General features: G+C 45.9%; 2 protein-coding genes across 9 annotated transcripts in view; both read right to left on the bottom strand.

Annotated features, from left to right (window-relative positions):
• gtf2h4 (general transcription factor IIH, polypeptide 4) overlaps window positions 1-2843 on the bottom strand; it is an 11183-nt gene extending 8340 nt beyond the window's left edge. Inside the window, exons 1-6 of the mRNA XM_080485493.1 lie at window positions 2700-2843; window positions 2390-2548; window positions 2199-2303; window positions 1463-1594; window positions 1104-1286; window positions 714-822 (exon numbers count right to left, since the gene is read on the bottom strand). Of these exons, the coding sequence (XP_080341619.1) occupies window positions 714-822; window positions 1104-1286; window positions 1463-1594; window positions 2199-2303; window positions 2390-2505 (645 nt within the window). The 5' untranslated portion in view covers window positions 2506-2548; window positions 2700-2843. The remainder of the gene's footprint in view (window positions 1-713; window positions 823-1103; window positions 1287-1462; window positions 1595-2198; window positions 2304-2389; window positions 2549-2699) is intronic.
• Window positions 2844-5391: 2548 nt separating this feature from the next.
• polr1h (RNA polymerase I subunit H) lies at window positions 5392-11076 on the bottom strand. 8 transcript variants are annotated; one of them, XR_013936143.1, is made up of 7 exons: window positions 11031-11076; window positions 10818-10939; window positions 9591-9708; window positions 9092-9195; window positions 6388-6497; window positions 5717-5889; window positions 5392-5675 (listed from the first exon to the last, which is right to left on the bottom strand). XR_013936143.1 is itself a non-coding variant. In XM_080484266.1 (6 exons), exons 3-6 carry the CDS (start codon window positions 9706-9708, stop codon window positions 5865-5867), a joined length of 357 nt encoding a protein of 118 aa, XP_080340392.1. In that variant the 5' UTR covers window positions 10818-10939; window positions 11031-11071; the 3' UTR covers window positions 5392-5864. The 8 variants fall into 8 exon arrangements, 2 of the variants coding, with proteins under 2 accessions (XP_080340392.1, XP_080340391.1); XR_013936145.1 differs by having other exon boundaries at window positions 5392-5556; window positions 5596-5634; window positions 10818-11041; XR_013936142.1 differs by having other exon boundaries at window positions 10818-11076.
• Window positions 11077-11947: the final 871 nt, after the last annotated feature.

Here is an 11947-nt window from a genome sequence, read left to right as displayed (position 1 = left end):
CGATACTTTCCCAAATAAAAAGAGCAAAGAATGTCATTAGATACAACCTGTCTTAAGTAGGACCAGTGTCTTTACTATACAGTAATATCTCTCTCTCTCTCCCTCCCTCTCCCTCTCCCTCTCCCCCCCCCCCCCCCCCCCCACAGAGAGACTGACTCTCCTCTGTACAGATTAACACAGTGATGCTCCGCGGTGACGGGAAAAAGAAAGAAAGGACAGCGGTACCAGCCGGGCCCAGTATGGTATCGTTTTAAAGGCATCAGTACTGCGATACCAATACAGTACCGGTATACTGAACAACCCTAGCACCAGTAGTGATAAAGTTTGATTAAAAAAAGAGAAAGACACTGAAAGACTATCAAACCAAGAAATACCCTTTAACTAACAACTCCAAATATTCCCTCAGTGTGGAGCAGAGAGCTCCGAGAGCAAGAGTCAAAGTTCAAGTGTCTTCAAATGACAGCCTTCCTCTATCGGCCGATGACCCGCCAGTCCATGACCCGCCAGTCCATGACCCGCTAGTCCATGACCCGCTAGTCCATGACCCGCTAGTCTCCGCTAGTCCATGACCCGCCAGTCCATGACCCGCTAGTCCATGACCCGCTAGTCTCCGCTAGTCCATGACCCGCTAGTCTCCGCTAGTCCATGACCCGCTAGTCCATGACCCGCTAGTCTCCGCTAGTCCATGACCCGAGCTGTCCATCAGCACTCACCTGAGCAGTTTTCAGGTACTGCAGTGTGAAGTACCAGAGCTGAGAGGCCGTGTCCAGAAGGAGGAACTGGAAACCAGCGGAGGTGATGTAAGGCGCCTCTCCCGCTTCACTGGCAGGAAAAGACGGGACAATCTGAGCTGTAGACTCTGAATTTTATCACTATTTAAACAACTAATTAACAAGAACTAACTAAGTCCCAGAGCATCAGTGTGTTAAGAAGCTAAGCTAACATTAGCAGCTAACGGTTGCTAGAATGAAACAAAGGAAAATTTCACTTTAAAAACTGGATAAGAGCAAAATATCCACAAAGAATTTACACATTACCAGGAAATTCAAGTCTTTGTCGCTCAATGCTAAAATGTAGCCGCCAGCCATCTGAACATGTAGTACCTCTTCATGAGTCCTGCTTGGACCAGAAGCTGAGCCAGGTCCTGGCTCACGGCACTGGGAGAGCCCACCATGAACTGCAGGATGACCTCCCAGCGCTCCATGGCGTAGCGGTCCAGGCTCTCGATGTCACGCGCATGGCGGTCCGGACCCAGAGAGCTGCCCTCGTCAGCCCAGGCTCGGCCCCTGCAGGGCCACAGAGGGGGGGGCCGTGAGCCCACCAGAGTCGGGGTTACATTAGGACCAGCTTCCTGCAGCTCTGCAGCTTTCACTCAGATTTTCACTTTGCTGCACATCAAGGACACAAATCTGATTCCATCCCACCAGCACCCCCCCCCCCCCCCCCCCTGGAGCACACATACCCGCCCAGCAGAGCCGTCCTTAGATTGTCCTTGAACACGGGGTTTAAGGTGTACCCCTGCAGACCCCCCTGCAGCTGCTGGCCGTGCCACAGACGCAGTCCAGACAGCACAGACACACATTCATCATGGTCCCTGCAGGAGGGAAGAGAAGCAGGAGGAAGTGAAGCGTTTCTCCTCTCAGATGCTCCCAAATAATCTCCAAACAGTCGAGTGACGGCTGCAGTGTCGGGATGAAGACCACCAGAGACTTTAACAGCTGGAAACCACCAGCTGTTAATACTGATGCAGAGAAGACCACACAGCCCCCCATGGAGGGGAGTCATTATTAATGTCTGGTAAACATCTGCAGGGTAATACAAACAGACTGATTACAGAAGCGACTGGTGGTCTGGAAACTCTTATTTCTCACGTAATATGATCATATCAAAAAGTTTTATCTGTACAGAAAGTACAGGGAAATGTTCAAGAGAAGTATAAAATTCTTTTTTTCTCGATGAACCAAAACAACTGAGTGTGTACCAAACACGGTTCAGTCTTCAGAGCACACTCGCCTGAATATCGTTTATAAACACTAGTTGAAATATGATGCAACAGCCTGAAAACCTTTCCTAAGGTTTGCTGATGTGACGAGGACCGCCTGGTCACCCTGACTGGAGCCTGAAGCCAGGTTCCAGGCTCCAGGCTCCAGGCTCCAGCCCCCCCCCCCCCCGGGTCAGACCCACAGCCAGAGACTCACTTGTGGCTGTCTTTCTTCACCCACAGAGCCACGGCCGCCTGCGGGAGAGGCTGATCCAGGAACAGCATGCGCATCACGTAGTTCTTGGCCAGAGACGGGAGTTCTCTGGGGAAAATCACATCACGTGCCACATGACGCGCCTCATGACAGCTGATTGAAATCCTCGAGCCCGTCCAGCGCGCGGGTCTTACCTGTACACAGCCAGGCAGGTGGCCGGGTGGTTGTACAGCCGGTCCAGGATCTCCGGGTTCAGCTCTTTCAGGTACTCATGGAGGTTTTTACACTGAAGCTGGACTCGAAGCTTCATCTTCCTCCACAGCGGTTTCCTCAACGCTCCTTCAAGGAAAAACCTGCAGGCATTGAAGCGATGAGGCTGAAATCCTCCATCCAACTTTAACTCGAGCACTTTGTAGTGAAGCGACGAGCTGAAAGGACTAAACAGGAAGAAACCCGGAAAACACAACAGTGAATAACAGAACTATGTACAGGACGTGTCTCTACCCGTTATTAGGAGACAACTCAGAGGAAAGTCAGAGTTTTGTCTGTCTTCTTCTTCTTCTTCCAGTTTCAGGGCGACATGTTTAAAGATCACGTGACTTCAGGACTCTGACTGCGACTATTGGTCCGTCTTCTTCTTCTTCTTCTGGTTTTCCAGCAGGCTGTACGCCGCACGGCACAATGCTGCCCTCTACCGAACAAACAAGATATTACACCAACAAATCAAATCCTCCCGTGTAACCCAGAGGAATGGAGGGATTTTAACACAGCCTTCACAAGACAGTCCGATTCTTCTCTTAACTTTAAAATAGTTTTCAATGAAAACACCTCGAGACCAGATCGGACAGATCAACAAACAACTCCTGCGTGTGGCAAGAGTAGAACTTACAGCGAAATAACACCTGAACCACCTCCTCTGATTCCTACAGTCACACAAACCATTCAGATGTCCACCTCTCACCTTCACCCTTCTTGTGAGGCAGCAGTGCGCCAGGCCCAGCCTGGTTACAATGACGTCATCACTGCCCCAGGGTGCTCCTCCACTTCACACCTTTCACTGAAGGTTGCACAGAATAAAAATGTCGACCTTTCTGCTCCTGATCCCAGTCCTGTTCTCACAGTCTCCAGCTTTTCATTGCGGATGCTAATCCATTCCCCTTTACCCATTAGTACATTACATTCTATTGTTTCTTTATTGAAAGGCAGTGCAGGATCTCCATTATTAAATCAGTCCGAGCTCTAGAAGCTCCTTCATCTAATGCCACCAAAGCAGCAGCAGAATCCCAGCATGTGACCCTGTTCTTTGGTTTATTATGCTCGACCCAGTCCAAAGCTCTTTGAATTGCTAAAGGTTCAGCAGAAGAAATAGACATACTATCTGATATGCTTATGCTGGTTATCAGATTCTCCTCATTACCATCCAACCAGTTTTCCCAGAAACAGGATCCTCTGAACCGTCTGTGAATATTTTCATGAAACATGGTTTAAATTACTACTTGAAGTAGATACTGGATGAATATCTTTTTATTTAATAGCCTACATTAATTTAAATCCTGAAATTAAAATCAAAGTGAGGTGCAATCATAACATATGAGCCTTTTCATTGTGAATGATGTTTTATATTTCATTTAGCTGCTTCCAAGTCTCCTTCCTCCTGTTGGATTGCTCCTCAATGAAATTCACATTTTACACCTAATTATTATTTCTACCTCTGCTGCCATCTTAAGTTAAATGTTAAGCCAATGGAGGAGATCATTCAAACTTATATGTTGACTCATGCAGCAACTTTCTCCCAGTCCGTCTCTCTCCACTTCTGCTGCAGCGCTGGGGCTTTTACTGTGAAAGAACTGGGTTTTTAATCTGAAGCTTTTACTGTGAAAGAACTGGGTTTTTAATGTGGGACTTTTACTGTGAAATATCTGGGTTTTTAATCTGGGACTTTTACTGTGAAAGAACTGGGTTTAGTCTGGGACTTTTACTGTGAAAGAACTTTGTGTTTAATCTGGGACTCTTACTGTGAAATAACTGGGGTTTTCAGTCTGGGGCTTTTGCTGTGAAAGAACTGAGTTTTCAGTCTGGGGCTTTTACTGTGAAATAACTGGGTTTTCAGTCTGGGACTTTTACTGTGAAAGAACTGGGTTTTGGGTCTGTTGCCATAGTGACTGGTTGTATCGGGGCTCCATTGATGATGGCTGTTTATTGTGGTCGTTCATGTGTGTAACTCAAGGTTCACATACTCAGAGTTGATTGATCAGCTGTTCTGGAACTGGAAACCCAGAGTTTTATCTCAGAGTGAGTCGACTCAGAGTTGGATTCTAGAAACCCCGGGGGGGGGGGGGGGGGGGGGGGGTATTTCAGACTCACATTGAGACTCTCTGAGAAAAGAGTCTCAAGGTGAGGAATGAAGTGGAAACATCTCTGCTCTGTCGTTAACACATTACATTCAACCCCAGCCCTCTGCTCATGTGAAAACGTAGTATTTCTATGTTGGATGTGTAACGCGAGTCTGTCATAGTCTTCTTCACTTGAGTATAAGATTCTTATTTGCTTGCTTTAATGGACATCGTTTTTTTCATACAGCTTTAATGTATTTCTTTGTCAAGAGCTGTGAAGTGACTGCTGCTCTATAAATACCTTTGCCTTGCTTTAACCTCACTTACTGGGAGTCCAGAAGGGTCCAGGCTCATGGACCCTCAGCAGTGATCTTCATCTGGCAGGACCAATATTATCAAGAAATACACCTTTCTGAAGCCTGAAACTCAGGTTAGAAATTGGGATTCTGTTCCTTTGTGTTATCTCAACCCTCACTGAAATACACAGAACAGAGCAAGAGGAAGAACATTTATTGATCTTTGAATACATGGAACTACATCTTCAGCTGCACTGACGGAGCAAAAAGCAGAACAAGTGATGCTGAGAACTGGTACGTGATCCCAAAACCCGACAAGTTCAGGATGAACTACAAGAGCAACACCTGTCCAGTGCTTGGCAGGAAAAGACTGAACTAGAAAAGTGTGTGTGTCAGTTGTGTTTAGTTCATTGGAGGTCGACTTCCTGTCCATTGTGTTCACAGACAGTGGTTCCTGGAAGTGCAGTGGTTTCTACTGTCTGCCTCCATTTGTTCAGGATTGAGTGGTGGAGCTTTCAGCACCTGATGATCACAACAGTTTCTTTTGACAAAAACACACTCAAGGAAAACGGTTAAACAATTTTTATTTCCAGATAAACATGAAGAGAACCACAAGCAGGGGACCGATGGAGCAGCTGAAGGTCTCTGGAGGACCTGCAGGACCGATGGAGCAGCTGAAGGTCTCTGGAGGACCTGCAGGACCGATGGAGCAGCTGAAGGGCTCTGGAGGACCTGGAGGACCGATGGAGCAGCTGAAGGTCTCTGGAGGACCTGCAGGACCGATGGAGCAGCTGAAGGTCTCTGGAGGACCTGCAGGACCGATGTGGAGCAGCTGAAGGTCTCTGGAGGACCTGCGGGACCGATGTGGAGCAGCTGAAGGTCTCTGGAGGACCTGCAGGACCGATGGAGCAGCTGAAGGTCTCTGGAGGACCTGCAGGACCGATGGAGCAGCTCCTCCCACCTTCTGTGACGACCTGGAGCTTCTCCTGCTGCAGCGCCGAGGACAGACCAGAGACTCGCTCCACCTCAGAGCGTCGTCCTCAGGAGTCTTCCTTCTCCTGAAACCTGGGACACGAGACGAGACACGTCAGCTCAGACCACACCACAGGAGGAAACGGACTGTTGTCATGGTGATATGTCTCATGATAAAATGATCCTCATTCAGTTTATTGAAGTTCTGATCGATCCTCTCTGCATTATTGAAACGTCTTCACTCAACAAACCGTCCTGATACTTTAACTTAAATTCTACTTTAACCTCTCATTTTTAATTAAAAGTGATTTTACATCCATCATCTTCTTTTCTGCTTCGTCCGTTTGGAACTGAATATTTATGTTAATGTATTAGTAATATGTAGTAATACTGTATTATTGATTTGAGTCTATTTCACTTTATCTTTACCTCCTCATGACATCCTATCATTCATTAACTTGATAACCTCCAGGTAGTTTCCTCTGAACATTCTGCTGAACACAGATGTATGATGGTGGCTGGGGGTCTGAGTCTTTCAGGATGTGTTGATGTGTTCAAAGTCTGACTGGTGAACGTGATGCAGCTGCTCACCGGCAGTGGATGCAGGTGAAGAAGACGGTCTGACCCTCATCAGCAGACCTCATCTGTCTGGTGTGGTAAATCATCCCCTCCTTGTTGCAACGGGAGCAGTGGCGGTCGATCTGGAGGACAACATGAAGAAGATGGGTCATTTCTAATGAAAGACAATCTTCATTTGTGCCTGAGCATCTCACCGCAGGGGGTCCTGCAGCCCCCATGCATCAAATCCTCCACCTTCCCCTCTCAGGGACACTGACGGCCCCATGCTCTCAGCCAGTCACCGATTGGTTGAGGCCCCCAAGATTCAACACTTTGAAATGCCCCCACCTAATCAGAAACCTTTGGAGGGATTCATCTTTCTTTGATGCTCCTGCTCTTAGAGGAGCTCATCCTACCAACACCAGAGGCTCCAACTCCTCAACTCCTCTTGTGACCGACCACGAGGATCAGAACTTCCTCAGAACCAGAGACCAGAGACCAGCACCCAGCGTCTGAGCTCATCCACCAGGGAAGACCAAGCAGTTTCCCAGGAAAGAGAGCTGGGAAACGGCAGCTCACAGAAGCTGCTTGTGTTTTTCCCTCAACAAGCAGGAAAAGCATGACAGAGCGAGCGACCAGCTCCTCAGGTCTGAAAGGGAACAACCAGGACGCTGCAAAGACTCTCCTGAATCACCAGCTTCAGCTTCTTCTTCTTCTCCACCTGCTCAACGCAGCCAACCAGAGTTAGCAGGAGGTGCTAACTGCTACAGGAGCCGCCAGCTTCAGGCCTGGACAACAACCAAACTCCTTCTTCAGTGACAATGTGCTAACTACTGGGCCTTTACATGAGAGGACTAGTTAAACCTGAAGCTCTGCATAGAGCTGTTGAACTTTGATGAAGATGTGTTGATTCTATTATAGTGATTGAGTTCTACTGACAACGATATCAGTAGTTATCAACCTGTAAACCAACGTTAGCTCTGCCACACACACACACACACACACACACACACACACACACACACACACACACACACACACACACACACACACACACACACACACACACACACACACACACACACACACACACACACACACACACACACACACACACACACACACACACACAGGATCTGCATACTAATCTTGCTTTACTAACTAGTTAACTAACAACCTGCACATTTCACATCAAAGACAACATCCCACAGTAACTGAACACCGTCTGACGACTCCAGATGTTTTACAAAGCAAATCAGCTTCACATCAACTCATTCTAGAAATGTTCCTTTAACAGAGACACTCAGGAAGCAACGCTACAGACTGGCTTCTATGTTCTATTGTTCTCCATCACCTGGTGGAGACCGAGGACGGCCTTCCTGCTCTCTGGTAACCTCCATTCTGAGTGGAGCTGCTTGTTCTCCAACACCTGGTGGAGACCGAGGACAGCCTTCCTGCTCTCTGGTAACCTCCATTTGGAATGGAGCTCCTTGTTCTCCATCACCTGGTGGAGACCGAGGACGGCCTTCCTGCTCTCTGGTAACCTCCATTCTGAATGAAATGTCAAGAACTCCAAAATCCTTCAAGCTTTAATGTTAATTCGGGTTAATTCCAAATTAATAGTTCAGTATATCTTATGAAACTGATATAACTGAATCGGCTATAATTTCCTGTTAAACAGGTGGAGCTCCCGAGGAATCTGATACAGATCAGATTACATCTTCAATAAAATAATTAATAACTATCTTTGATCATTATTAATCATTATCGATAACCAAACTGCCAAAACACTACATAAACACACCACGTGATCCTAATGACCAGGGATGCGCCAATACCACTTTTTCCCAAAATGAATAGTGCATGAGTACTTGCATTTGAGTACTCACCAAAACTGAGTACTTAGGCCAATAGACGCGTTTATTTTTTTCCACAGATGTTATTTCACCAACATTCCTACATTGTGATGTACTGACATTCAAAATTTGTTATTCTATGGCACTGCCACATGTACTGTAAGAAAACATTTCAATAAAACCTTTGTTATCAGAGTGTGTGTGTGTGTGTGTGTGTGTGTGTGTGTGTGTGTGTGTGTGTGTGTGTGTGTGTGTGTGTGTGTGTGTGTGTGTGTGTGTGTGTGTGTGTGTGGCCCAGGCGCACTGCTTGCTTGACCAGTGTGCCTGAGAGAGAGAGAGCGTTCATATGCTGAGCAGATCTATCAAGCAGCTGTAGATACAGGAGGGGCGCTCGGTGGAACAGACTGGACACAGGCAGTGTTTTGGCTGCTGAAGCCAGTTCCAGTAGCAGCAGCTCCATTTCAGTGAACAGATTTAGGCGACGAGCCTCCAGACCCCAAATGTTTTGGATGTGCGCTCCTCACTGCTTGCTCCTCACTGCTTGCTCCTCACTGCTTGCTCCTCACTGTCCGCCCACGCCTTGCAGTGAAGTGCCGTGTGCAGGGCCGTAAGGTGGTATCGGTGTCGTGGTATCAGTGGCAGTTTTACGAGTATGAGTACTCATGCCTGGTATCGCAGCGATACCTGACACTGGTATCGGTTCATCCCTACTTATGAGGCAAGAAATCCCTACAATAGCAACACAGTGTAACTGTTGCATGGTGGATTTTGTGGTTGCATTGTGGCATGGACCCTTCTGGGCCACCGTAGGAACATGAGGAGGCAAGCAGATAAAATGACTGTCAGCATCACATGCAGCAGTCATCAGACGGAGGTCTTACCACAGGACCCTTCAGCTCAGAGTCCTCCTCCTCCTCCAGAGCCAGCGAGCTCTGCTCCTCAGGGTTGAAGGCGATGGTGGAGTGGATCTCCTGACCAGAGAACTCTGCAAGATAAACACACCGTGAACATCGGTACAGGAAGGGTTCATCGTGTGAACTTCAGTCCGATCCTTCTCCTCGCGTCACCCACACCAGGACAATCTATTCACATGAGCCCAGAGCAAACTAGAAACATCAACATCATAGAATATAATACAAATACCTTATGAATCCCTGGAGGGGGTTCTTGAAACCAGTGGACTGTTACATTATCCATCCACTGGGATTTAAAGTGGTGTGTGTCCAATCCCAGTGGATGGACGGTGTCACATGAGCAGTTTGAGGCTCACTGTGTTGCTCAAAGACACTTCTACATGAGCCGTGCAGATTGGGAATTGAACCTATGACATTTGAATCGGAGGACGACCACTACCAGCACTCAGCAGCCTGTCTGGTGTACCTGCGACCGGGATGCAGAAGCAGCAGCGGGGGCAGCGCACCGTGTCGGGAAGTCCAGGAAGAGGAAGGACACTCCCACATTCAGGACAGAACTTCAGGTCTGCACTGAAACAGGACATCTGACACACACACACACACACACACACACACACACACACACACACACACACACACACACACACACACACACACACACACACACACACACACACACACACACACACACACACACACACACACACACACACACACACACACACACACACACACACACACACGAGGTCAGAGGTCAGAAGCACCAGGCACCAGGCAGTGGAGTTCTAGAAGTCAGAGCAGTGACCTGAGGTTGACAGGTTGGAACCCGGTACACGAACGACTCGCCCACAAAACTGCAACCCTGGAAAACTCGTCCATGTGGTTCCAGACAACTCGTCCACAACAATTTTTTTCAGCATTATTGATTTGAAGGATTAAATTTCAAAGTATATTTGACACATTTGGAAAGATTAGTAAGTATATTTGACACATTAATATGCTAGTGTATTAAGGTGGACAATATTGTGTATTTCTAGTGTCTGTGATGTGTCAAACAGAGAATTTGTTGGCTCTTAAAAATAATAATCAGCTTTATTCATGAGTCTAATGGTCTTAAGTAAAAGAAAAATAGGATCAATGTTTGTTTTATTATTATGTCCCCGTATTTAAACACCATATCTCAGATATGGAAGAATGAGGGAGTTATAAAATGAGCTGAGTCAATTTTGATCTATTACTGATCGGATTTTACACATTAAGCCAATATTTCTTTGCTAATTTTGACTTCAGGATATTTATATGCAGCTTCAAACCGAGCGTTTCATCAAAAGTATTTACTAAAAATGTATTTACATGCACTTGTTTACCATTAAGAGAATGGTAAACGAAGAGAAACAAAGCTAAATGATATGACGCTAAATATATATGGACAAATATCAGATATATGAAAAATAGAGAAAATATCAATTAGAAATAAGAATATGTAAAAGTAGATTTTACAGGATTTATTTTCTCAAAAAATGTCTGAACTCATGGGCGAGTTGTCCGTCGGCCCAGCACCACTCACAGGGACACGTTCCAGGGTTAGAACGCTCCTCTTCACCACAATGTGCTCTGAGTTCATACTGATTTAAAACAAAAAAAGATTCATTCGTCTAAAATAAAATGATAAGACAGTAGCAGCCTTCAGTACCTTGGTAGGTCTACAGACGGTAACTCCACAGCACGTGAGAAGGAGCACGCGTCATTAAAATGTCCCCCGGCAGAAGAGAGGGAGAAAGGTGAGACTGAAACACTTCCGATCCTCACAGTCCACTGCAAACAAGCAAACAAACAAGCAAACAAACAAACAGCGAACACTCCAAAAACTTTCAGACAGACACGCTGATTTTAGTCAGGCATCTACCTGGTCACACTGTCCGGGTCCTTCATGATGAACGTCACAGTGACGTGTCGATTTTCCCCCCAAACTTTATTAATATGAACAGATTGTCAACAGGACAAGCCGATCTTGTGAAGTTAATCGATAACCGTTTAATTAGACAGCACAAGGAGGGGAAAAACATCAAACAAATAAAGAGAAAAGTTACCTCTCAGTGTGTACTGTTTTCTACTGTTTTAATTAAACCCCGAATGTATGGTCATTTGTCCATTTTGTGTGTGTGTGTGTGTGTGTGTGTGTTAATGTTAGTATTTCATTGAGTGTTGATGTACACACCATCATATTTTAAATGGCTCCACTCTAATAAGAATGTCTAAACACTGTTAATGAATCTCCTCAGTAGGATATTAACAGAGGACCAGTTCAAACAACATTTTGTTCGGGGTTTAAATTACTACTTGAAGTAGCTACTGAATGAATATCTTTTTATTTAATAGCCTACATTAATTTAAATCCTGGAATTAAAATCAAAGTGAGGTGTAATCATAACCATCATAATTATTATTTCTACCTCTGCTGCCATCTTAAGTTAAATGTTAAGCCAATGGAGGAGATCATTCAAACTTATATGTTGACTCATGCAGCAACTTTCACCCAGTCAGTCTCTCTCCTCTTCTGCTGCAGCGCTGGGGCTTTTACTGTGAAAGAACTGGGTTTTTAATCTGGGACTTTTACTGAGAAAGAACTGGGTTTTTAATCTGGGACCGTTACTGTGAAAGAACTGGGTTTTTAATCTGGGACCGTTACTGTGAAAGAACTGGGTTTTTAATCTGGGACTTTTACTGAGAAATAACTGGGTTTTTAATCTGGGGCTTTTAGTGTGAAAGAACTGCGTTTTTAATCTGGGACCTTTACTGTGAAAGAACTGGGTTTTTAATCTG

This window comes from Lipophrys pholis (assembly GCF_963383615.2).
Source record: "Lipophrys pholis genome assembly, chromosome: 17".
Taxonomy (NCBI): domain Eukaryota; kingdom Metazoa; phylum Chordata; class Actinopteri; order Blenniiformes; family Blenniidae; genus Lipophrys; species Lipophrys pholis.
This window is presented reverse-complemented; position numbering and strand designations above follow the sequence as displayed.

Excerpts from the sequence above, each read along its gene's own strand:
- polr1h (XM_080484266.1), bottom strand. The coding sequence starts at position 9,708 with ATGTCCTGTTTCAGTGCAGACCTGAAGTTCTGTCCTGAATGTGGGAGT. Across the intron at positions 6,498-9,091 it reads CTGAGCTGAAGGGTCCTGTG|ATCGACCGCCACTGCTCCCG; the intron begins GTAAGACCTCCG and ends GTTGTCCTCCAG. Across the intron at positions 5,890-6,387 it reads TTCACCTGCATCCACTGCCG|GTTTCAGGAGAAGGAAGACT; the intron begins GTGAGCAGCTGC and ends CTCGTGTCCCAG.